The sequence below is a fragment of the Salvia miltiorrhiza genome, chromosome 5 (genome assembly GCF_028751815.1).
Source record: "Salvia miltiorrhiza cultivar Shanhuang (shh) chromosome 5, IMPLAD_Smil_shh, whole genome shotgun sequence".
Classification (NCBI taxonomy): domain Eukaryota; kingdom Viridiplantae; phylum Streptophyta; class Magnoliopsida; order Lamiales; family Lamiaceae; genus Salvia; species Salvia miltiorrhiza.
In genome coordinates, this window is record NC_080391.1 from 13,187,118 (window position 1) to 13,211,304 (window position 24,187).

General features: G+C 32.7%; 1 protein-coding gene and 2 long non-coding RNA genes across 4 annotated transcripts; 2 read left to right on the forward strand and 1 right to left on the reverse strand.

Annotated features, from left to right (window-relative positions):
* Nucleotides 1-108: 108 nt before the first annotated feature.
* Nucleotides 109-9,193, reverse strand: LOC130986136 (uridine kinase-like protein 3). Of its 2 annotated transcripts, XM_057909422.1 has the most exons (15): nucleotides 8,714-9,193; nucleotides 7,620-7,785; nucleotides 6,788-6,879; nucleotides 6,145-6,214; nucleotides 5,443-5,561; nucleotides 5,254-5,350; nucleotides 4,782-4,861; nucleotides 2,031-2,225; nucleotides 1,739-1,822; nucleotides 1,591-1,651; nucleotides 1,033-1,093; nucleotides 796-889; nucleotides 639-711; nucleotides 479-561; nucleotides 109-412 (listed from the first exon to the last, which is right to left on the reverse strand). In XM_057909422.1, exons 2-15 carry the CDS (start codon nucleotides 7,771-7,773, stop codon nucleotides 263-265), a joined length of 1,413 nt encoding a protein of 470 aa, XP_057765405.1. In that variant the 5' UTR covers nucleotides 7,774-7,785; nucleotides 8,714-9,193; the 3' UTR covers nucleotides 109-262. The 2 variants fall into 2 exon arrangements, with proteins under 2 accessions (XP_057765405.1, XP_057765406.1); XM_057909423.1 differs by lacking the exons at nucleotides 7,620-7,785; nucleotides 8,714-9,193 and having other exon boundaries at nucleotides 5,443-5,595; nucleotides 6,788-6,885.
* Nucleotides 9,194-20,698: 11,505 nt separating this feature from the next.
* Nucleotides 20,699-23,247, forward strand: LOC130986138 (uncharacterized). The gene is made up of 4 exons (XR_009089175.1): nucleotides 20,699-21,181; nucleotides 22,323-22,372; nucleotides 22,939-22,985; nucleotides 23,061-23,247. It is a non-coding gene; the product is annotated as an uncharacterized LOC130986138 (long non-coding RNA).
* A 13-nt stretch (nucleotides 23,248-23,260) lies between these two features.
* LOC130986139 (uncharacterized) lies at nucleotides 23,261-23,947 on the forward strand. Its single transcript, XR_009089176.1, has 2 exons — nucleotides 23,261-23,515; nucleotides 23,755-23,947. It is a non-coding gene; the product is annotated as an uncharacterized LOC130986139 (long non-coding RNA).
* The last annotated feature ends 240 nt before the right edge of the window (nucleotides 23,948-24,187 follow it).

Sequence of the window (24,187 nt, forward strand, 5' to 3'; positions counted from 1 at the left end):
TTGTGAACAATTTTGCTAAATCCCAAAATAGATCTTTAAATTCCTTCCTAAAACTCCCTATTTGTATTTTTTTTTCTGGTGACCTGGTATTATTACCGAAGCTGTGGGTTTGAATAAATAATTTAAATTGAAATGTGAATAAATTATTGAGCAAGAGTAAGAGTAAGAGTGTCAAAAAAAGAAGTAATAATAAGCATGTATATGTGACATCCTTGACATGATTTGAAGTGGCGGTGAAGAATAGATATGAATGGGATGGTGTTTAATCGTCGTCTGTCCCGAAATAACGGTCGCCAAACTCGCCCATACCGGGGATCACGCGGTAATCATCGTTCAGACCAATTTCAATCTCAGATGTCACTATCTTCACTCGGGGGAATCGTTTGCACACCATATGCACTCCTTGAGGTGCCTGCATAAACACACCACTCATCATGCCTCAATTCTATTACCTTTAAGTTATACTATCAACACTTACAGATATTAGATTAAGGAATATGATGTTGCATTCTGGTACGCCCTTCTTGATAAGTAGAGAAATGGCTTGGACTGCTGAGTTTCCTGATTATAATTTACAGCTTTGTATCAGCCGAAAACAACTTCATTTCACAAGTAGATGATACAGTTACGAGGCTCACCCGTGCCCAGAATTGGATCTAATAACAAGACGTGCCTATCGGAGATATCTGTTGGCAGTTTTTCGTAGATCAGCTGCACAAAGTACAAATTATTTGACATGGGAAAACGGAAGTAACACCAAATCAAAAATATTGGCACCTAAGACTATTTTCTGACCTGTTGACCATTGTCGCCTTCCCTGTGAATGAGAATTTTGCCAATTTTGATTCCTTTACAACATGCGCGCAAGGCATTCTCCATGCTCTCACCACTGCAGATGTTTGGAACATTTAGAAAACCAGGAAATGCATAGAGAGAGGGAGAGAGATGTGCTGCTTTCTTTCCACCAACAACGCAAGATGATCATGGAGACCCTCTTTAGTAAATAAATAAGAACTAAAGATGATCTTCTACCTTCTGATAACAGAGACACCACATAATCTCTTGCAGAAGTCTACACCAGTGTATACAGATCCTGCATCAACAAGATGGATTTAAGAAACATCCAAAAGATTTATTTGTATTGTAAAAAGAACATAAAAATGAAAAGAAGTTGTGATACACACTATAAAGTGAGAAAGTGCAAAAATCAAATCGAAAGATATTTACTTGAACATGAAATGCAAAGATAGTGTTGTACATTTAGTTCATTAGGGTTCTTAAAAAGCCATGAACTGTACTGAATGAGTCTTGTAAACTTCTTTACATCAATATCAACATCCATATTGAACTGTACTGATAAGTATTCTATGAACACATGATCCCCCATCATAATTATGCTCCATTTATTGAATGTCAAATACTTGTTTACCAGTCACAACCTTGATTGCCTATTCATCTACGAACTATTAGCACCTTAGGGCATTTGATAATAACTAACAAACCTTCAAACAGGACAAATTTCTAAATGCATTAAGCGAATGCTACCGAGACCCAAGCACATATCCTAAATAAATAATGATAGTGGCTTACCAGTTGGAGTGTTCACCTGCTTTTCTGTAAAGGGTAGATGCCCAAGACCATGTTCAACAACCTAATGTGCATAAAAGTGTAGACACTGAATAAGCACATCAAAACGTTATTTCTATGTAAACGTAGGTTGCAGATCACATTAACCTACCAATCGGATCAACCGGTCAGAATAAAAGACAAAGTCATGTTTCGTTGTTTGAGCATCACGTATAAGTGTATGCATACCTCGTATCTGGAGAAGACAAATTCAACAGACCACAAAAGAAAGAGAAAAAGGTTAGGTTACAATAGAACTTCATTAAATCTCAGTTCCAATCAAGTCACAGAATTAAAATGCATATTCAAGATTCCCAAGTAAAATGATATTCAAATAGGAAACATAAATATTAGGATTGGCATTGCATTAATAGAATTGGCAAGATGAAAATAATAAATATTACCTGAAAAGTCGACTGAATGACATATAAATTAGGATATATTTTACAAAGATCATGTTGACCGAGTTTAGTCCGAATGTGTTGCACAATCAAGTCAATAGCAACATGATTGTCTCCTCCACGAGGAATGATAATGTCAGCATACTTTTTCGTCGGAAGTATAAAATCATCGAAAGCAGGCTTCACGAATTTTGAGTACTGCATATGGATGAAACGTGGTGGTTAATAATCAAGCATTCGTTCAATACAATAAAATGAAGGTATAAATTGTAGCTCAACATCAATTTTTAATGGTAAATATGAAAAGGTTAAACCTCAGATAATCTTACAGTGTAGAAATACACCTTATGGAAGTATCCAAAGAATATGAAATCATGAAGGCGAATAAACATAACTTTTTCAGTGCAACTAATAGTTATGGATATGTACAGTACAGTCCAAATCCAAAATAAAAAATACATTGGCAGTTTCTCAGCCTCATTATTAAATTTTGTGTACAAGCTTCATCATTATAATAGTTATCATAGTTGCTGCAGCACACAAAAATGAAAAGATATATGTAAAATAATTCAATGAAAGCATCTACCATGGACAACAATCTGCCATTTTATTTTGCAAATTTACCTAACAATTTTACTGCAGTAAGATAATAAACAGATTAGTTATCCTCAAAACCTAGTCATTCTAGTGAACAGGTGTGTTCTCATGATTTGTTAGATATGCTGTCATATGTTGCCTATTATTCCAGTACTAAACAGCAAATAAGGCCTAGTTATAGACATGACAATGGCATATATATCAAATGTGGTGCATGAGAATTTCATAATGAGGAAAAGCATGTGGATTCCTTAGTTAAATGTGGAGATATTAAGCCCATACCTGATGCACTACGATTATGAGATTCATATCCTTAGGAGCCTGACTTGTATGTTTGACACGAACATCTTAAACTATAAAAGTTACCACTTTCTAGCAATATACACAAGACCACTTTAAGAAAACCTAATCTACTTGCAGCTTAAGTCGGGGTGAGCAAAAAACCAAACCGGAACGAACACATTGCAATTAAAAAGGTTCGCTTCGGCTTGGTTAGATTTAAAAGGTAAAAGTCAGAAATTCGACTCCGGTCAATTGGTGTTGTTCAGACCGAACCAACAGAAAAAACTGTATTCAAATAAATATTATCGAATATGTTTCTTGGATTTTCCACCCAGTATTTTTTCGCCTTTGCCCAACCTGCCAATAGCCAAAACAGTCCAGCATGACAAAATCACAAACTGAAAAACCCTATCCTATTCCTCGCAGAGTCATCCATCTTCTTAGTCTGTGCTGCCCGCCCCCAACTTTGCCTGTCGATTTGCCGTCGCCCATCCTCACAGAACCACAGTCGCACCCTGCCTCGCCCCCTCCTATTCGTGACTCAAGCCTAGACCTTATTTCAAGCTTCCAGGTCCTCAGAGGTAGGTGCAATTCTGTTGTTTATTACTTCAGGTCGGGCTTTCTTGATTTTGTTCCCTTTTTATTGAATAATCAGATATATTTGGTGTTTTTCCATCTTGATTATCCAGAGTTTCATGTGAAATAATATATTAGACACTTTGATTTTGGTGTTGAGAACCAAGGTTGTTGATGAAACGCCAGTGCATTAGAAAGAAAAAATTTCAGATGATTCTTCCCAATATTGTTTACAAAGGAAAAATCTTAGCTTGGTTGAGAGAGTAGTTGTGAAAATCTTATCAGCTAACCTTTTTTGGTGAGGGTAGTTATCATCTAACCTTGACGGCAAGGTTAGATGACTTTGATCAATTCCATGAAGCTGTAAGTTTATTAAATAAAAATTTCAGAATTTTTGTGTATGGATTAGCAGAATTTTTGTTTTTGTTTTAGCTCAGACAACATTTGTTTCATAAATTCTTCTGAAACTCAACTATTAGGTAACAACCTTTTGTTTTGCTACACCTCATTGAACTCTCTTGTGAAAATTAAGCATTCAAGCCGATCATTATACTTTCAAACTCTTAGTTCCACTGTATCTTCTTATTACTTTCGTAGTAGGCATTAAAGTAAACAGTTCTAGAGTATAAACAATTCATGGCGTTAGTTCAGTTACCATATCCAATTTGGCTCAGTTCGGTCAGTTATTTGGACAATTCGGTTATTTCAGTCAGTAGTTTTTTGGGCCAAAACCAACAAAAATAACCTGTCTACTTTATCCTTGCTTTTCTATCATTTGCTTAATCTCTTCGATGAGGGCTTAAGATGAGTGCTTTTGTCTATCAAACGCATGCAGGACGACTCAAGAAAAAGGGCCTCTAAGATTGAAAATTTCCTTCTCAAAAAAAGAAAAGAGTTTTCATGATGGCCACAAAAGAAGCATGCAACATTGGATAAGCAATGCCATTTTTTCATTATTAGAAATCCATAAAGCTAAACTCATACCTTGATTAAACAACAGTTCCTCACATTTTCAAAGTCAAAAACTAATGCTAAAATTTCAGTCAGCCACATATCTATGCTCAACTTTAATCTCATATTTGTTCCCAAAATTGAGTTGCGTCCTAGAGTGAATCCTAAGTCCTAACCGTTTCATGTACAATTTTTGTAAAGCACAATATATATTGGTTTAAATATATACTCTCAGACTTGTACATGTTCTGGGAAGAACAGAGAAAAGTATTCAAGACGGGGCGAATAAGTTTTATGTGTACTAACTAGTCAATTAATTCTGAAAACCAGAGATGAATGTTTTCCTACCTGATCAAGTACCATTCCAATGTCTCTACCCTTTTCTACTGTATCACGCCTTATCCTCCTTGCCAGACGTACATCAGCATCTGCACAAAAATTGACAGTTATAAGAATCAACGGACTAGCAAATTTATGAGCTATGTAAACAATCCGTCAATAAGCTGTGGGAGCAATAATAAAAGGAACATGACAAACAAGTAAGAAAAATGTAAGAGCAAGGATGTCTGCAGCTTAGATTCAACAATACCAAATAATCTAAATACCAAGCAATCCACTGCAAAAGTTCAGATGAGAAACTTAAACTAGGGAGGTCAGATTTATGCAGGCACTTCCATAAGCTGCTCCTAGATGTGTGGTATATGTCTTTTGTCATAAGACCCACTTGACTTTGAAAAAATGTCACAAGTAGGACATTTATATATGCAGACCAAATGCATGTGGAATGAAGCAAATAATGAGAGCTATGAATAAGAAAAACCTGTATCCACAAATATTTTCATATTCATAAAATCCCGAACCCTTGGATCATGAAAGATGAGTATTCCTTCAAGAATAATGACGTCGGAGGGATTCACCTGGCAAACCAAACAAAAGTGAATAGGTTCAATAGTTGCAAGAAGAAAGAAAAGTAAAGAGCGGAAATTTTGCAAAAATGATAGCCAATTACTCTTCGAGCGGGGAAGACATCATTTTTATAACTCTTGAAATCATATCTTGGAATATCTACTGCATGTCCATGTTTCAATTTCTCCATAATACTCAATAATTGCTCCGTGTTGAATGCGTCTGGACCAAAATGAATAAGTAAGCATGAAAACTCCTGTAATGACCCAACCAGAAAATGCAGCTGATAAATCCAGCAGGGCGGCAATATCTGACTTATCGAGGTAAATGAAATTCAGAAGGCACTTCATAGGCAACTATTCTCTTACTAGTTTGGGGTTTCTCCTAGAATTTCTGTCATCTAAGGCAAAGACCTAATACCAATGAAGCTATAAAGCAGAAGCCGCTGCTACCTTTTGGTCTAGCACATGTTGTATACAGCTGAGAAGAGCTTGATAGGACGGCACAAGTTACGAGAAGCATGAAACTCGGATTGGATTGTGAGCATGAATAATGCATAGGAAGTAGAGAATGTTGTCACACAAACAGTAACAATATGCAGGGCTCTAACATGCAAATATAGCAAATTCAACATTGACAACGAACATTGGCCAGTAAAGAGGATTCTACTCATAAGAAGAACAAGATCTGCATTGGTAAAGATTCAACTTTTAACCAGACCAATCTTAATTAAACAGGTGCCTAGACTAGAGTCAAAGAATCTGAGGAAAATAATAAAAGCTCTCAAAGTTAAGACAGTACCCACCGGGGTGGTCAAAATTGTATTCATGAACTTTTTTAAATTCCTCTGGTTTCAAGTTGTGATAAAAGGAGTCCTGCAATAAAAGAAGAAACACATTAGGTGGAAACACAGTTTTCAAGAAGCAGCTAGAGCAAAATACTAAAGATAAATAATAATATCCTGAAAAGCACATCAAGCTTCTAATCCTTTATATAAGAGTCTGCAGAAATGAAATGGGGACACAATCGAAAGAAATCTATCTGATTGAACTAGTATCTGAAGTACTCCTGAAATTTAATTTGGTGTATGGTGCCAATTAGAGGATCCTTAAGGACAATAAGAGTAATGGGAGCATTCCTTTTTTAACTTCTGAACATATCTGAGGTATGCCAATGTGATTGTTGGATATAACAACCAGAATGTAAAAGTAATAATAACCAATGAATCCATTAGCAGAACCATTATTTGAAAGGAATAGATTTAGTTCCACAATGAGTGCTTATACTTTAGGATGACGGGAGGCTCGAATACACCAAATTGAAAAATGGAAAGCCATCAAAGTGTAAATAGGTTATGATGTTGATTCTTCCTACTAAAACAATAGATTTCACAGGATGAACAAGTTTTCTTGTATCTTAGTTAGGCATAGGAAAATAGATAGAGGTACCTGATTGACAAGTACAACACGTTGATCACGAAGCTGTTCAATAATCATATCACAGACTGTAGTCTTCCCAGATGCTGCACCGCCAGCAACTCCTTATTCACAGACAGCATATGAAGGTGATCAACATGAAGCACTTATAAATTTATTAAAAGAGAATAACTAGACATGCATAATATATTTTTTTCTAAAGGATTCAGAAATAAAGAAATCAGAGCCTATAATTGCAATTTAACTCCAGCAAACCGGAATGAGAACAACCTTTAGAAAGTTTTATCATATTTTTCCCAAGAGTAGCCTCATGAGATTTCCAAAAACTGTAAACAGCGAAAGCATAAATCAGTAGTTCTAGGTCAAACATCACATGCAGTTTACTACCATGTCAAAAACAGTGCAGCCAGATCCAGTGGTTTGCACAACTAGTAAAGCCCCTATCATGCACACAAAACAAGCCCATGAAGTAAGAAAAAAGTTGCATCCCTTTTCCTAGTCCCGATGCATGCAGTCCAATGATTATTTTAAACATCCATATAGACTGTACTGTAGTCACTATTACGTCTATAGACCTTGACACGTGACTTATTATCATTTAAATCCTAGTAACTTTTCTTTAAGTGAAGCAAATTTCACATTTATCATGCAAATACTTGAGCTTTCAAAATACACAATTTACATGACAGCTAGTATCTTCTTCTCCAAATATTATGAAATTCGACAAACTTGCATCAACACTAAAACATAATGCTCAAAATTGATTCATGAACACAAGAATAAACAAGATTTTGAAAGCCTAATATTTGGCTAATACTGGACGAAGTTAAGATGCTTGCACTACCTATGACAAAGGGCTGCTTGATATTTTCGGTGGTAGAGGTGGTTGGTTGTTCAATTACTGAAGTACTTGGATCTGTTGTTTTTAAATGAAACCCAGAAAAATGGACCCCTGATGAAGCCTCTATCAAATCTTCAACTGCTTTTTTTGAACCCATGTTAAGTGTTCACTGCAAAATCAAAGAAGAAAGACTAATCAAATGAATAATCTTCAAATGGAAAAATATCAAAGACAGACCTATATCATCAGGCAAACACTAAGAAACAAAATACATAGAATAAATGGAAATTTTTTAAATGAAAAAGCTTCGTTTATACCCTTACAAAATAAGATTCTCCTGTGTGTAGTATTCATGAAATAAAACATCCACGGAATAGATCACATAGCATCATAAAAAAAAAAAGGGAATCCATAAGCTGGTGGACTGATGTTATCTCACAATCATACAGATAGCGACAATATTTCTAAAGTAGGAAAGGTATCAAACAAAGCAAATAGGGAAGAAATGTCATCATCAGTTACCCCTGAAATATCTTGAGAAGCTCCCATTTTTTACGAGAGCTCAATCAAAATTAAAGTAGCTTCGCCCTTTTTCCAACAACCAATAGCAAATTGCAATAGAAGCAACAGATCAAAAGATATCAATTTTCCAGTACCAATAATGAATCTCAATTCACTACCCTTTCGGATCACCCACTGAAATTAATAAGCACCTCAAAATAATTAAATAAATATAGAAAAAAGTTATTGCCAATATATTCAAGTAATATTTGTGTATTAGCACTACGCCTCCCCCTAGTTATATCCGAATGTCGAATTTAAGGCGTATAATAATCGCCTTCAGCCGTGGCAGCCATTTGCTTCTAACTTAAATTGAAAACAGGCGCTCAAAAAATTATCAAATACACAAGATCGAACCACGACGTAAGTTCTCAAATCCCTACCAAATGCAAGAAGCTTCCTGAAACATTGATCTCAGCTGACAAACACGACGAAGTGCAATTTTAAAAGAATTGATTTTTTATTCTTTTTCCGGACAAACAAACCAATTAAGCTATTTGTAAATAAAGATTGATCAATGCAGCTGTGAAGCATACCTGAAAGTATAATCTAAGATGCCAGAATTTCAATGAAAGGCGCTCCAATATTTCCCGGCGTGATTTGTACGATTTCAAACAGTAAGAGGGATAGAGAGAGTGGGAGCAAGCGAGAATGAATATAGAGAGTAATTGTAGCTGGCGTGCGGGATGGTGGCAGTATGAATTTATAGGGAAATACGAGTTTCGAGGTTTGCCATGAACAGGGCTTGATATATTGGGAAATTACGCAGGGACCCCTCGACGATCTAATAAGTGATTACATCTAGGCGACCACGCGTTGCGCTGGGCAGTAGGAGCGGTGAAAGAGAGGATCGATGAGCGATCGAAGTTTTCACCGCGGCGGTGACGGGTGGTGGGCCCCATTCTTGTCGAGGTGGGGCGATCATCAGCCAACCTGTGGGTGAGCCTGCAGTAATTTCTTGTGGTTTGCTTTGGCGGATCGTAATCCGTTGGTGGCGCAGACGTGTCCCGGGTCCCACCCCGATTCTTTCAGATGCAGCTGCAGGGCCCACATAGTATCATTTTCTCGCAATTTATTATTTTTAAATACAATCAATTTCAGTGAATGCACTCAATTTATTATTTTAGTTTTTTTTAAAACGTCTCAATAATACTCCACATATTAATTTATAGCATATTCAATATTCATAAAAAGAAAAAAAAAATAAATGGACATAACTATGACTATCTACAATATATACGATGAGGATAAAAATATGCATCGCTTGAAGATCGAAAAATTAAGGCCAATTCAATGATAACAGCATTATTAGCAGTTTTGCAGTCCTCATTTTCCAAAATTTGAACCTATCTTAATGATTATCACATGTCCAATAAAGAAGAAGATTATCATGAAAATACGATAAATGAAAGAATTACAACTCTATTATAAGTCTAAAAGAGTCCTATTCATACAAGAATTCTTAGTATTTTACCTATAAATATGGACATATATTCATTATTCACATAACAACTGTGTAATTGTAAACTCCCACCACAAATAGTGAATTGTTGTGCCGACCTAGATGTAGATCTTTACGATCGAACCACGTAAATCCTTGCGTTCGCGTTCAGAGGCGATATTTTTGGACACAACCATATACTAGCGTGTAAACCGTCGAAACCGACGAAGAATCAATTTACATAGTTATTTATATTTATTTATATTTTTTTATAATTATAACATATGAAATAATGTGTATATAACTTATTTTTCTAATCAATTTAATTTGATCAAATCAAAATAATTGTATAATATAAAAAGTGATATTAATCTCAATCGTTTACATTAATTAAATATTTCTTTTTTATAATAGAAACTAGTACATTCGCTCGTGCGATGCACGATGAGCATCGAAATTAAGCGATATGTTTAAATAAATATACATAAATATTATCAAAATATAAGCAAATGAAAAATGTATTTTAAAATAAAATAAAATAATATGCATCGATTACTCAATAAATCCTGGATTTTAAAACATAAAAAAATGATCATTTTTTTTATTATATACTTCCTCCGTCCACGATATCGTTTCCACTTTGTGGACGGCACGAATTTTTAACAAAGTGGTTGATAGTAGTGAGTATTGTTGTGAGTGGAGATTGAGTCTCATTATTATTGTGAGTGGAATTTCTGAACCCTACTACTATAAATAAAAGTAGAAATAATATTGTGGACGGACCAAAATGACAAAAGTGAAAACGGTATCGTGGATGGAGGGAGTATAAGATAGATTCAAAATCTATACGCATTTTTATAGTTTAATTTTATAGAATAATCACCATCATGATTTACTTTATGTAAATTAATATATTATGTATATTTTAAATTTTAGTACACTTATAATTGATAGAATACGCTTACAAAAATTGATTTGCTTTAAAAGATGATCAATAATGATACTCCATTTCCCCCTTCTAGATGACTCGAGCCACCAATCTATTGGTTGGAGGAAATCATCTTACCAACGAAGATGCACTTCATTGTCTTATTTGATGTATTATTGATGTGTAATTTGAAATCTGGTTAAAATATTACTAACTACATTATTCAATTTAGATTTTTAATTTGTAAAGCTTTATCAAAAAGCAATTTAGGACTCAAAATTTGTTTAATAGAAATTTCATAAAAAATATACTTTTATTTAGGTTATGAATTGAAATAGTGTCATATAAAATCAATATGCACATTTTATTTTTATAAATCCTATTTTATATAGATTTCACATTTGCTAGAATATCGTAAAGTTGAATGTTGAATTATAGAATTAATAAAATATAAATAACATAAGAAAATTATAATTTATTAATTCATTATTTTAATGTACGAACTCACATTATTCAATAAATTTAATTATTGGCCAAAGTAATATTATATAAATTAAATTAATTTTTTTTAATAAAAATACAATTATTTATTTGGCCAACTAAAGTTCAATTGACCAAATTAAATTGGTTCCGCAAATATATAGGATGAGATATTACACACAAGTATTATATAGACTTTAATCAAAATGGAATTTGATTAAAAATTATTATGGAATATGAAATGTGACTTGTGAAAAAAATGAGAAAAAAGGAGAATAGAGAATTTTCAAAATGCTTGAATTGTAAAATGTGAAATAAAGATGTTATTATTTTCCTATTATATAGTATAAGATAAGATTCAACACTCATCTCTTAAATATAGATAGAGAAAAATGATCAAATAAGAACTATTCTATTTTTTGTTTAAAGAAAAAGAACTACTCCATCCGTCCGCCAACATTATGTCAGTTTGCTTAGACACGGAATTTAATAAAATTGGTGATGATTTTGATGTAGTGGAGAAAATGTCCCACCACTTTATGAGATGAGTGGTTGTGATTGAATTTTGAGTGGTTTTTTTATACATAAAGAGTGTTAGTAAGGATAAAATATTAAAGAGGATGGTGGGACCATTGCCATAAAAGAAAAGTGACATAATCTTGGCGGACGCCCGATATAGTAATTGTGACATAATCTTGGCGAACGGATGGAGTATTCTATTTTCCTAACTAGAACCACTTCTCAAAAAAAAAAAAAAAACAAATTAACTAGAACCAATTTACTTCATTGATTTTATTGACGGATGATAAATAATGATTTTCAAATTAAATTATGTTTTTCATTCATAAAATAATATTTTCTCTATGATTATATACTCTTAAAATAATACTTTTTCTTTGCTTAATTTCTACGCATAAAATAATACTTTTTACATTGACAATAACAACCTTCAATGAAAGAAAGCGAAATCTATATATCTATATATAATATAAAAGAGCAGTAAAATTTTACTGCCAATTTTTCTCTCTCCTATAAAAAAAACTATATTCTCTCTCCCACAATCTATCCCACTATTTACTCATTAAATATCTATTAGTTAATCTATATATATAAAACATACACGAATTTTTTCTACAAAAATTTCTCTCTTTACTTTACATTTTTTGTTTTGATTCTTTTTTAAAATTCATCAACTTTTACTTAAAAAAAATATTTTATATGGATGTTAAATTAAAGATAATAATAAGATCTTTAATTTGATGTAAAAATTATAAAAAATAAATTTAAAATAAATAAATTAGTATCATTTAAAGTCACAATTTTTTTCTCTCTCTCATCTTTCATCTATCCTCTCCTCTCTCCTACCTCCTTTCTTCGAATAACACGTTCAATTTTTTTTTTCTATTTCATTCCTTTTTTAACATTTATTTTATTTTATTTTTTATATTTTTGTTAGACATCATTTTTAATATTTTCTATTTCTTTTTTTTTTTGCTATAACAATTTAATGTAACTAAATATATAATGTAACTAAAAAGATTAGAATTATATTTGTTCATTTTAGAACTCTTTAGCTTAAAAATAAATTTTAAAGGTTGAAATTTATATTAATATAAATTTATAGATAATTAATTAATTATATCTTAAAAAATTAATTTCAAATATGATTTAGATTTATTAAATTTTTGTATGAATTTTTATATTTCTTTATATTAACATACTTGTTATTATTATGTCTTAATTAAATTTAATATTAGATTGAGAATTGACAATCTATATAGTACATAAAAGAGGAGTTTTTCCCCTCCATGTTTTCCCTCTCTTTTTTCTCTCTTCTTCCACCAATTTTTTCACTTTTTTTTGTTTGCTTTTTATGTTATTATATTTTATTATTTTCTAAAAGTCATCAAATTTGATTCGTGAAAAAATAATCATATGTATCTTAAATTCAATGTAGTATAAAAATATTCAAAAACGAATTTAAAACGAATAAGTTATGAAAGCATAAAATATTTTATTTTCTGTCTCTTCATTAAAAAATTACAACTTTTTATTTATGTTTGTGTATGAAAATATTTATTATGATGTATAATACTATATAATAATATGCATAATGCAAAATTTCATTACACTTTGTATAAATTGAAATTTTATAGTTTTATATTCAAGATTTTATTGAGTAATTGATCTTAATTATTATATTATATTTTTAAAACATATGTTGTATTTGTTTATATTTTATTTTTATTTTTATTTATTTATTTAAATTTATCGTTTGATTTCGATGTTCGTCGTGCATCGCACGAATGGGCGTATACTAGTAGTATTAGATCGATGAGATTAATGCTTATCACGATAATATTCCAAAAGTATTTATTCGTCAAGTAATGTTACTTATATTTTTAGTTCTAGGTTTTAACTAAAAAAAGAATCAAACTTGGAAATTGAAAGAAAGAGTGTCCAACACATGAGGATAAATATTAATTTATAATTATTTTATATTATTTTTATTACGTCATAACTTATAGTTATTTTATATTATTTTTATGGCATTTTTATAATCACAGTATATGAAATAGTTAGTATATAAATTAATTTAATTTTCTCAAATTAAATTAGTGGTGCATTTCAAATTATAGTAATCTCACCCACTTTTGATAATTAATTAATTTTGTTTGGATATAAAAATACCTTGTTATATCAATTTTCATTTGATGGAGTTTTATAAAAAAAAATTGAAATTGTAGATGTTAAAAAAATAACAAGAAGAAAATATGTAAATTTGACATGAGATACGATGGAGGATTGATGTGTCGCATTTGTTGTTAATCATATCATCTATTGTTTGTGAAATTAAAATTGATTGTTTAGCATAATCTAGTCTGGAGCTTGATGATTGTAATTGACTTTTGAGGATCATCTTATTTAGAGCTTGAAATGTCTGAACTCAATTCTAAGCATCATATGGAGATTGAAATACCAAATCTAGCTTGTAAGCATCATCTTGCATGTAGTTTGAAAGATCATAACTGACTTTTGAGCATTATCTCATTTCAAGCTTGATAGACCATCTATGACTTATGAACATTATTTTGTCTAGAACTTGAAATATCATAATTGAGTTATGACTTATGAGTATAATCACTTCTAGAGATGGAGATAGCATCATTAAAAGTAAAATTATTATATAATACGATTAGTGAACTCTCTTTAATTCATTGGGGGCTTCATCAAATTATTTTATTTACATTTATCAATAATTATAGAGATCTTGGCTTTAATAATATACATCTAGATGGCTTCATTATACATCTATGTGGCTTTATTCATACCAAATTATCTCCCCCTCTCACTCACCGATTTTTTCTTTAGGGTGCGTTCTCTTTGGTTGTAAAATTATCATGGGAAAATGAGGGATAACCAAAATTTCACCTTTTAAATCCTTCCTTTCTTTTCACTCATTTCCTACTTGATCATTACTTATTCCTCATTTTCACTACAAAGGAAGGATAATATTATCACACCATTTTTGGAGGGATAATATTATCCCTGCTTTGTAGTGAAAATGAGGAATGAGTAAGGGTCAAGTAGGAAATGAGGGAAAAGATTGAAAGGATGAAATTTTATTTATCCCTCATTTTCCCATGATAAATTTACAACCAAAGAGAACGCACCCTAAAAGTAAAATCTCTCTTCGCCTATTTTCCTTCTTGTTCATGCTCGCTGCCTCCCCACCTTACTGAGATCTGACATCTCTTTGCCTGTCGACCACCATAATGACCACCCTAATCTCCATCCAAATTCTCTCTCAAATAACCCCTCACCCCTTGCTCGGCTATCAAGGCGAGAAATCGCCATTACTGTCGAATTATAATACCATGGATTCGCTGCCGCCAACTCGCCTATCCGAGCACAGGCTCCACCAAAACGACCATTGCTTCATGATACAACCATAGCCGAGCACTGTCTTCACCGCCTTCTACCAACACAGCTAATACAACTGCCGACTTCTCTCAACACGGTCGCTACCAACGACCGTGGCTTCGTCACTGGCGCAGTTGCCAACCGAGGGCGCTCGACCGCCCAAACCCTGATTTCAAAGCTTCTCCTTTTTTGGGTGTGTCTTGATTGGTTCGAGTTTCAAATGCAGTCACCCTAATTTTAAACTCGCACAAAAGATGGAACCCTAGAGGAGGCTACCTCGACTCTGCCCCGCCGCCGGACACAACTTACTTTCCATCAGTTGAATCAACTCCCACCATCCATTTTCCATCACTCATGATTTTCATTATTTTTGAAAGATTTACAGTTCAAGAAAAATCAATCTTTTAACTTATTAGGATAGATGAAAAAATCTAGGAATTTGTTTAAAAAAAATTCGATTTTTAATATCTAGGAATGTGATTTTTTCCTAATATATGTAAATTTTGCAACTCATTAGGTGTGTGTAGATTTCCGTCAATCATCAAATTTTCATCATTAATTAATGATGTTTTTATTATTTAGGAAATATTTACAATTAAAAAAAAAACAATCTTTTAATGAGGAAAAATGTAAAATTCTCATCGAAGCAACCATCATTCATGGTTTTTAATATCTAAGAAAGTGTTTTCTTCCTTATATATGTATTTTTTTGCTATAAAACCATTACATAGCTTACCGAAGGCATCTTAGACTTACATTGAAAGTATATAATTAAGACTTTTCTTAATACTGCAGTTCCAAAATTAATCGTCGATGAATTGAAAGTGCCTCCTCAAACCAATGTCATAATCATTAATGGTATGCGTGAAGATTTTTACTTCTTCCTTTTTCTTGCTATTGAAGATTTTTTGTAATATGTTAATTCTTACTTTTCTTCTATTCTTCGTTTTGTTTTTTCTTCTTTTTTTATGGCTATTGTGAATCGGTGTAACTTTTTTACTAAACTATGCATGCTTAGATGATATAAATCATGGCAAACTCTATAAATTAAAGTGTTTCTTACACGTGCATGCCCTTCAAATTATGAATTGATTCGATTTAAAACATCATTTAAATATGTGTTTAACTTATATTTAATTGTCTACATCGAAACTAAGGTTGGAAAAATTGAGTGACTGTGAAAGTATACAGCTTCAAACTATATATAGTAGAAAATTTAGATTTTCATACCGGTTAGTGACTCCTTATCGTGATCAGTATAAGTATTTCCGGAGATTTGTCAAGCATTAATGCTTGAATCCTCAACCTGGGAAATGTATCACTTAGTTCTTCAACTTAGGATGTATTATCTAATGATTAGTGCTGAAATAACCATCTACTATATTTCTCTATCAATCCAAATACGTATTTTATGAGCCAATTGTTATTGATTATTTGGTATAGGAGATAATGTTGCTATGTCTTGTATACTACCACTACAAAAAAACGCACGATTTTCTGCCGTCGGTAATAAGGCACGACCGCCGGTGAAAAACGCTACCGCCGGCGGCGCCGCCGACAACTTGCCGTCGCTAATCGGCTCGTCGGTAACGCCATTACCGACGGCGATCGACGGCCTCCGGCATTTCCGCCGTTGAACGGCGGAGAGTTGCCGGAAAATTACCGACGTTATTTGCAGTCGGTAATTAGCGGCGGCGCCACCGCCGTCGGTAATTTCCATCGGACGGCGGTGGCGCACACGCCGGAGTTGGCCAAGGTATTACCGAGGGCAATATGCCGTCGCTAATTACCGACGGCATTTTGCCCTCGGTAATATTTTTTAATTTATTTATTTATTTTATTTATTTATTTATTTATTTATTTTATTGTATATCCATAATTTATTTTCGTATTTATACAGTATTGCATAATTTAGACGAACTTTTCAGTCGGTCACCCATCTTAGTTGTGCTCTAAGTCAAGCACGCTTAACCTTGAAGTTCTTTTCGAATGGTCACCAGTACAGAACACTCGTATTATTGATATATATAGTATCTATTAATTCATTTAAAGTCTACTTCAATATACAATATCATATATATTCATAACCTTAGAATTTGTCGAGATGATATATAAAAAATGTTGTTAATTACGGATTGAGCTCGTTTCCGTTCTTATTTTTATGTCGGAAAAATATTTATTTATTAATTTATTATTAATTTTCAATATATTTTTTTTTTCAATCTAATTTATACACCATAAGTATTTTATCAATCTAGTAAGAATCTTGAATTCTTACTAGGAATATTATCTTAGATTAGTGATGAGTGATGAGTGAATCACTAATCAAATTAACATTCTAAAGTTATATTTATAAGTTTCTTACTAAGAATCTTCAATTCTTAGTAATAATATTAGATTAGTGATGCTTGATGAGTGAATCACTAATCAAATTAACATTCTTAAGTTATAATTATAAGATTATTAATAAGAATCTTCAATTCTTAGTAATAATATTATATTAGTGATGATTGATGAATGAATCACTAATCAAATTAACATTCTTAAGTTATAATTATAAGATTCTTACTAATAATCTTGAATTCTTAGTAATAATATTAGATTAATGATGATTGATGAGTGAATCACTAATCAAATTAACATTCTTAATTATAATTACAAGATTATTAATAAGAATCTTCAATTCTTAGTAATAACATTAGATTAGTGATGATTGATGAGTGGATCACTAATCAAATTAACATTCTTAAGTTATAATTATAAGATTCTTACTAAGAATCTTGAATTCTTAGTAATAATTAATATTAGATTAGTGATGAGTGATGAGTAAATCACTAATCAAATTAACATTATTAAGTTATAATTATTAAGTTTCTTACTAACAATCTTGAATGCTTAGTAATAATATTAGATTAGTGATGATTGATGAGTGAATCACTAATCAAATTAATTAACATTCTTAAGTTATAATTATAAGTTTCTTACTAACAATCTTGAATGCTTAGTAATAATATTAGATTAGTGATGATTGATCAGTGAATCACTAATCAAATTAACATTCTTAGGTTATAACTATAAGATTTTTACTAAGAATCTTGAATTTTTAGTAATAATCTTAGATTAGTGATGATTGATGAGTGAATCACTAATCAAATTAATACTCTTAAGTTATAATTATAAGTTTCTTACTAAGAATCTTGAATTTTTAGTAATAATCTTAGATTAGTAATAATCAATGTTTAAATTTTCACTTGTATTTTCATATATAATTAATTTTAATATTTTTGTATTATTATCTTTGACCAACTTATTAGATGATAAATGAAAAAAAATAAAAAAAAAGGTTAAAAAAAATTAATTACCGACGGCATTTGCCGTCGGTAATTAGTCGCGGCGCCACCGCCGTCGGTAATTTTCACCGGACGGCGGCCGGATCTCACCAGCGGTGGTGATTAGCGGCGGCCGGATGCCGTCGGTAAATAGCGACGGGAATTGCCGTCGGTAATAAATAATATATATTTAAATTAGCGACGGCGCATCTGTTTTGCCGTCGGTAATGCGCCGGTAATAGGCAAAAGGCGGGTCGCCGTTTTTGCCGCCGCCGTGCCGTCGGTAATTTCCAGCGGCGTCGCCGCCGTCGCTATTTACTCGTTTTTTTGTAGTGTACAGTAATCATATTTTTAATGACTGATTTGAGATTGATCATTATGATTTTGTGTTTGCTTGTTTTAATAAAGAGTTAATTGTCTGTAAATCCATAACGTTTTCCCGTAATTGGTTTTTGCTCATAATAATTTAAAAAAGGGTTAATAGTATTTTATGTCCCGAACTTTCAGCGTTTTCCATAAAATGTCCTGAACTTTCATTTTCTCCTAAAAAATCCCGAACTTTCAGTTTTTTCCATAAAATGTCCCGCTATATAAAATTCGGCGACGGAAAGATGATTTATCTCACCGAATGAAATACTTTGGGGACCGTCATTGTTGAAAAACCATATTAGGAACAACCATTATTGAAAAACGTTAAAAGTCCGGAGTTTTTTTATCATCTTTTCGTCATCGAATTTTGTATAGCAGTACATTTTATGAAAAAAAATTGAAAGTTCGGAATTTTTAGGAGAAATGAAAGTTCGGGACATTTTATGAAAAATGCTGAAAGTTCGGGATATAAAACACTATTAACCCTTTAAAAAATCTACTTTTAAATACATAACCTTTTGTTTTTGTCTCAAATTTATCCGATGCCTGGTTTTTTCTTACGCCGACGCCGAAAATCACACGGTGGCAATCGGAATTGACACGGTGGCAACCAAAAATGACAACATGGCAAATTTATGACATGTGAAAAAAAGAAAAAAAAAACCACATCATCATCTTCCCCAACTTCCTCCTTCCCCCTTCCCCCAAACCCTAACTCCCCTCCTCCCACCTACCGCTGCCACCCTATGCCGCCACCACCACTGCCTGTAAGAAATAGGCCACATCAGGTAACAACTATCGACGTATCAATTTTGTAAATTGCATAAAATCAAAGTTGGATTTGTAATGTGGGGCAGGTCAATCGAAAGAACAGCAAGCAGTTTTCCTCGGCCGTTGCTGGATCTTAGCACCGACAACTTTGCAAAGCTTCTCGACAGAGCCTTTGGTTGCAAATTGGAGCCGTCGTTCGACCCTTACCGCGACCCCCTCAGCTACATGATTTAGTATGTTCGAATTCGGTCGCCCATCTTCTTGTTCTGTGCGGACGAGGGAGGTGGCGGCGACGAAAAGTGGGGGAAGGGGAAGGGGCGGCGGTGGTGGGTGGGGGAAGGGGAATTAAGGTTTGGGGGTGGGGAAGGTTGGGGAAGATGATGATGTGAGTTTTTTTTTTCTTTTTAATTTTTTTTCCATGTGTCATTTTCGGCTGCCACCGTGTCTTTTTCGGTGCCGGCGTAAGAAAAAATCGGTCATCGGACAACTTCGAGACAAAAACGAAAGGTTATGTATTTAAAAGTAATTTTTTAAAAATTAGAAGCAAAAACCAATTTCGAAAAAACGTTATGGATTTACAAGCAATTAACCATTTAATAAACTCATAAACATAAGTGATAAAATCAGACTTATATAAAGGGTTATTGGTATGAAAATACACCAACTTTGAACCAAACCTAATTTTTAACATGAAATTTAAGAAGTGTAAAAAAATATACAAACTTATTGATTGTAGTAAATTTCACACGAATTCTATTTTTGACCAAATTAAAGCTTACTTAGCATATCGGAATGCTGATGTGGACAAATCGGATTGTAATTGGGTCCCATTGTACTACAGATAAGAAGAGTAAAATACACATAAGATCCCTAGTCTTAAAGTTTCTATCAAGGGATTATATTCTTATAACTTGCAGCCATTATATAAGAAAAATATTTTACAAACCATGATTGAATCTACAAAATAACACACATGAATCTTAAGAATATCAATTGCTCAAACTATTAGCAACCATATTAATCAAATGCAAGTAGAAATAAATTAAAGCAAAAAAATAAAAAATAAAAAAAAATTCTTTTTCAACATAGCAAAGTTCAGTGAAATCCGATGAAAAAAAAAAAAAAAAACTAAATAAAGCAATAAAAAGTGAAGACATGAAACTTGTCTGCTTCTACAAAACTTGAGACAATATTTTCGAGATTATATCATATAAAATGAAAGTTCATTAAACACTACAACAAAAATCATATATTGAGACACTTATTTTGAGGCATTTTTTATTAAGTGCCTCTAGATTTACTTTTTGGGACAATTGTAAATACTAACTAAATAAGAGACACTAATATTTTAAATTTCAGGAATTAAAACTTTCAGGGGAAACAATCGCGCCTTTCTTATTTCTGGGGACTCTTCTCTTCCTCCTCAATCCAAATTCCCTATTCTTCCAATTACCCTATCATTCAAACATCCACCAGTTTCTAATTTCACGTTAGCCAAAAAAACTCAAACTCGGAAACCTGACTCACGTTATTGCCGCCGCTGTGCCCGCCGCTGCGCTGTCGTAATCTCGAAGCCGCTGCTGTACCGCCGACATCCTCTTCTCCGTTTCCAGTTGCTGCTGTGCCTTCTACCCCATATCCTAGGCATCGATTTTGCTCCTTGTGTGGCGCTGCGATCGGTGTTCTCGCCCCAATCGAAAGCCCCAATCGAAGAAGCCTAGGTTTTTGAGACATTATTGAAGTAGTCGGGAACCTTCTAAACGTAAGTTCTTCAATCTAATAGAATAACTTTAGTTCTATAACGATGTGCTTTTTTTATCACCAATGCTAAAATTCAGTATTATTGATTTTGCTGCTCTTTGGAGTAACTGCAAGATGAGATTTTTGTTGGCATCTCTTGTTCTTAACGACAAACATTACTTTTGGTTAAATTCCCTATGTGTGAAGCTGTCCAGTTTAACAATAATTACTAGTATTTTTTAGGGAATAATTCGCTGATGGCTTTATATGAGAAAAATTTAGTTCCAGAGTTGTTTTTGGTGAATTTGAGTCCTACTCAATGTGGTGTACAGTTTGATTGTTTAATTGTGCCGTTCATCTGCTAGTTTCGAGTTGAATCATGACTTCATCTGCCAGATTTGTGCTGAGTTATTTGTCAGGATATATGATATGCAGCATTACTCTAAATGAAAATGTTACATCCCACGTAGATTCCATTATAAGCTAAGGTGTAATGTAATTCTTGCTTTATATATATAGGAGGTTGATGACGTTTGTGATTACCTTGGATGTGCTTAAATGAAAAATACTAGAAGAGTTGTTGCCTATTATGAATTTCTACAAGCTTAGTTCAAAGGTGTGCGTGAGAGATAAAAGGTTGAAATGTGGAACCTGTGGGGCTAATTGGGGTGCTTAAATACTAATGTGACATAGGTTGCTGAGACTTTAAAAATCCTAAACTCAGAATCAAGTTTTGGTTCTGTTACAACCTTAATGTTTACCTATTCTGCCTTTTAGTTAGTAATTATTGTAGTTAATGTTGAAATGCCTAGTGTATTGTTTGTTTTCTTTGTGATAGTCTTAGCTATCTTCCGTAGTTGATATTCATTTGAATAATCAATTGAAGAATCTGATCGTTGTGGATGAATTTGCTGGTGTGACTATTTTGTGAATAAGTAGTATATTGGTGAATATCAAAAGCTATTGTTTATAGTTAATATTGCTCTAGAACCTTAATTTGATAATAACAGTATATCATTTTGAATTTAAGACTTTGGTGGACTTGATAGGGCTGATGATATAATAGATGATCTGTTCGAATATTTTGCTTGATATGGTTGTTCATTTATAATGCAGCTGAGAATAGTTTGTTTACTTTCATCTTCATTTTTGGTTGGTTTCAGATAGATCTTCGGGACAAGCCTGCACTTGAGACGCCTTTTGCTTCTCAAAAGTAAGTGTAAGTCTTCTTGAGTTATGTGGTTTAGTTGTGAGTCTTGTGACCCTCTTCTTCAAGATTATTGTCCACAGACTACAATGATCATATTGATTTTTAATGTGTATATTTGCATCCATGAGTTTTCTATGTAACAGCTTCACACCTCATTCGCACATGATGTTGTATATTATGTTTTATGCTATTGGTGTTTATGAATTATGCTCTTGGGGTTATTATCTTGATGAATTCAGTTTATGTTCTATGTGAATACCACTATTGAATTTGCTATCAACGAGTCATGGTTTTATTTTCCATTATATTTGCTCTAAATTATTTGATCTTAGATTGTTGCTGAGTGCGTTTTGTTTAGCCTAATTTACTTCCTGATCTGTTCATGGTTACAATGCTCCATTTATGAAGTTTCTAGTCATGTCTTTTATTTTCATGATTTTAGTAACATATATCATGAAGAAATGTATAATTTATTTATACACGGAAAATGTGAAACATGAGAGGGAGGAGAAAATATTTATATACTTATATGATCTACTGTTATATATATGTTTTTTTTTGTTTCTCAGCTGATATATTGTTTCTCATCCATACCCACAGAAAGCTTCTAAAATTGGTATGCTCGATTTCTATTTAACCATGCTCAAAGTGGCAAACTTTAGAAACCTAACTCTTTTTTTTTTTTTTGAAGCTCCAGTTCTTTCACAAGAGTGACTATCCTTCCATGGCTCGGCTGCTGTTCCTGATAACGAATTTGGAAGGAGGCCTAATCCTTCTGCAATACGAAGAAATGAAACTGCTGCATCTACACCTGGCTGGACAGAGAAACCATTGTAGAATACCAATTTTTCGCATACAACTCAAAAAGAGATGAGAAGGCAGTACCAGCCTTATTGGCTTATTTTTTTTTATAGTTTACTGTTTAAACATGGCACCTTCCTCTCTCCCTCATGCATCTCAGCGGCAAATGCAGTGTTACTTTTACTTTGATCAAAGAAATCCAGTTCTCTTCTCTGAATTGACATTTAAATATCTTAAGTGTAAGCTCATAACATCTCATGATCTCTGTCTTTGTCTCTTAAACAGGTACTATTGTTGATGAGAAATCTCTCGAGCAATTTGGCTAGTCGTGATTTTGAGGATCATGTAAGTGCAAAATTACCATGAGCATTAAACTATTTGTTCAAGAGCAAGTTTCTGGTTTGCTCATACTCAGCCTATGACTCTCTGCATTCCCTATATATTATTCGCCTAATTTATTGTGCTATTTTATGTTATGATCAATTATTACTTTGTCAATGTCATATTCGTCTTGATTTTAATTGAAGCTATGAAATGTATTTTGACTACATGTCATTAACCTATCAATTATACCACTGTTGCAGAGAAGGCTGCTTTCATCATATGAGACTGACCTCGAGAAGGATGATGCTTTTGATGTAATTGATTCTATCCTTTGTAGCCATTCTGAAGGTGCAGGCTAACTTTGTGTATTATTGTAGCCAAAAGAATATGATATGATTGTATTTGTACAATAAGTGTCTTTTTTACACTTATTTATATAATAATTTTAGAGCATACATTTTTTAATACTACGGATAATAGTGTCTCTAATTTCTTTTGAATGTCAAAATAAGTGCCTCATGTGTTCATCTTAAGACACATAAGTGTCTCATAATATTGATCTCGAGACATAAAATGAATACGGAGGATACATATTTTGTGTCCTGATACTTAAGCAAAAGACACAAATAAGTGCCCTATAACATTAATTTGGGGACATAAAATAAATTTTGAGCCTACACATTTTTTGTCCCT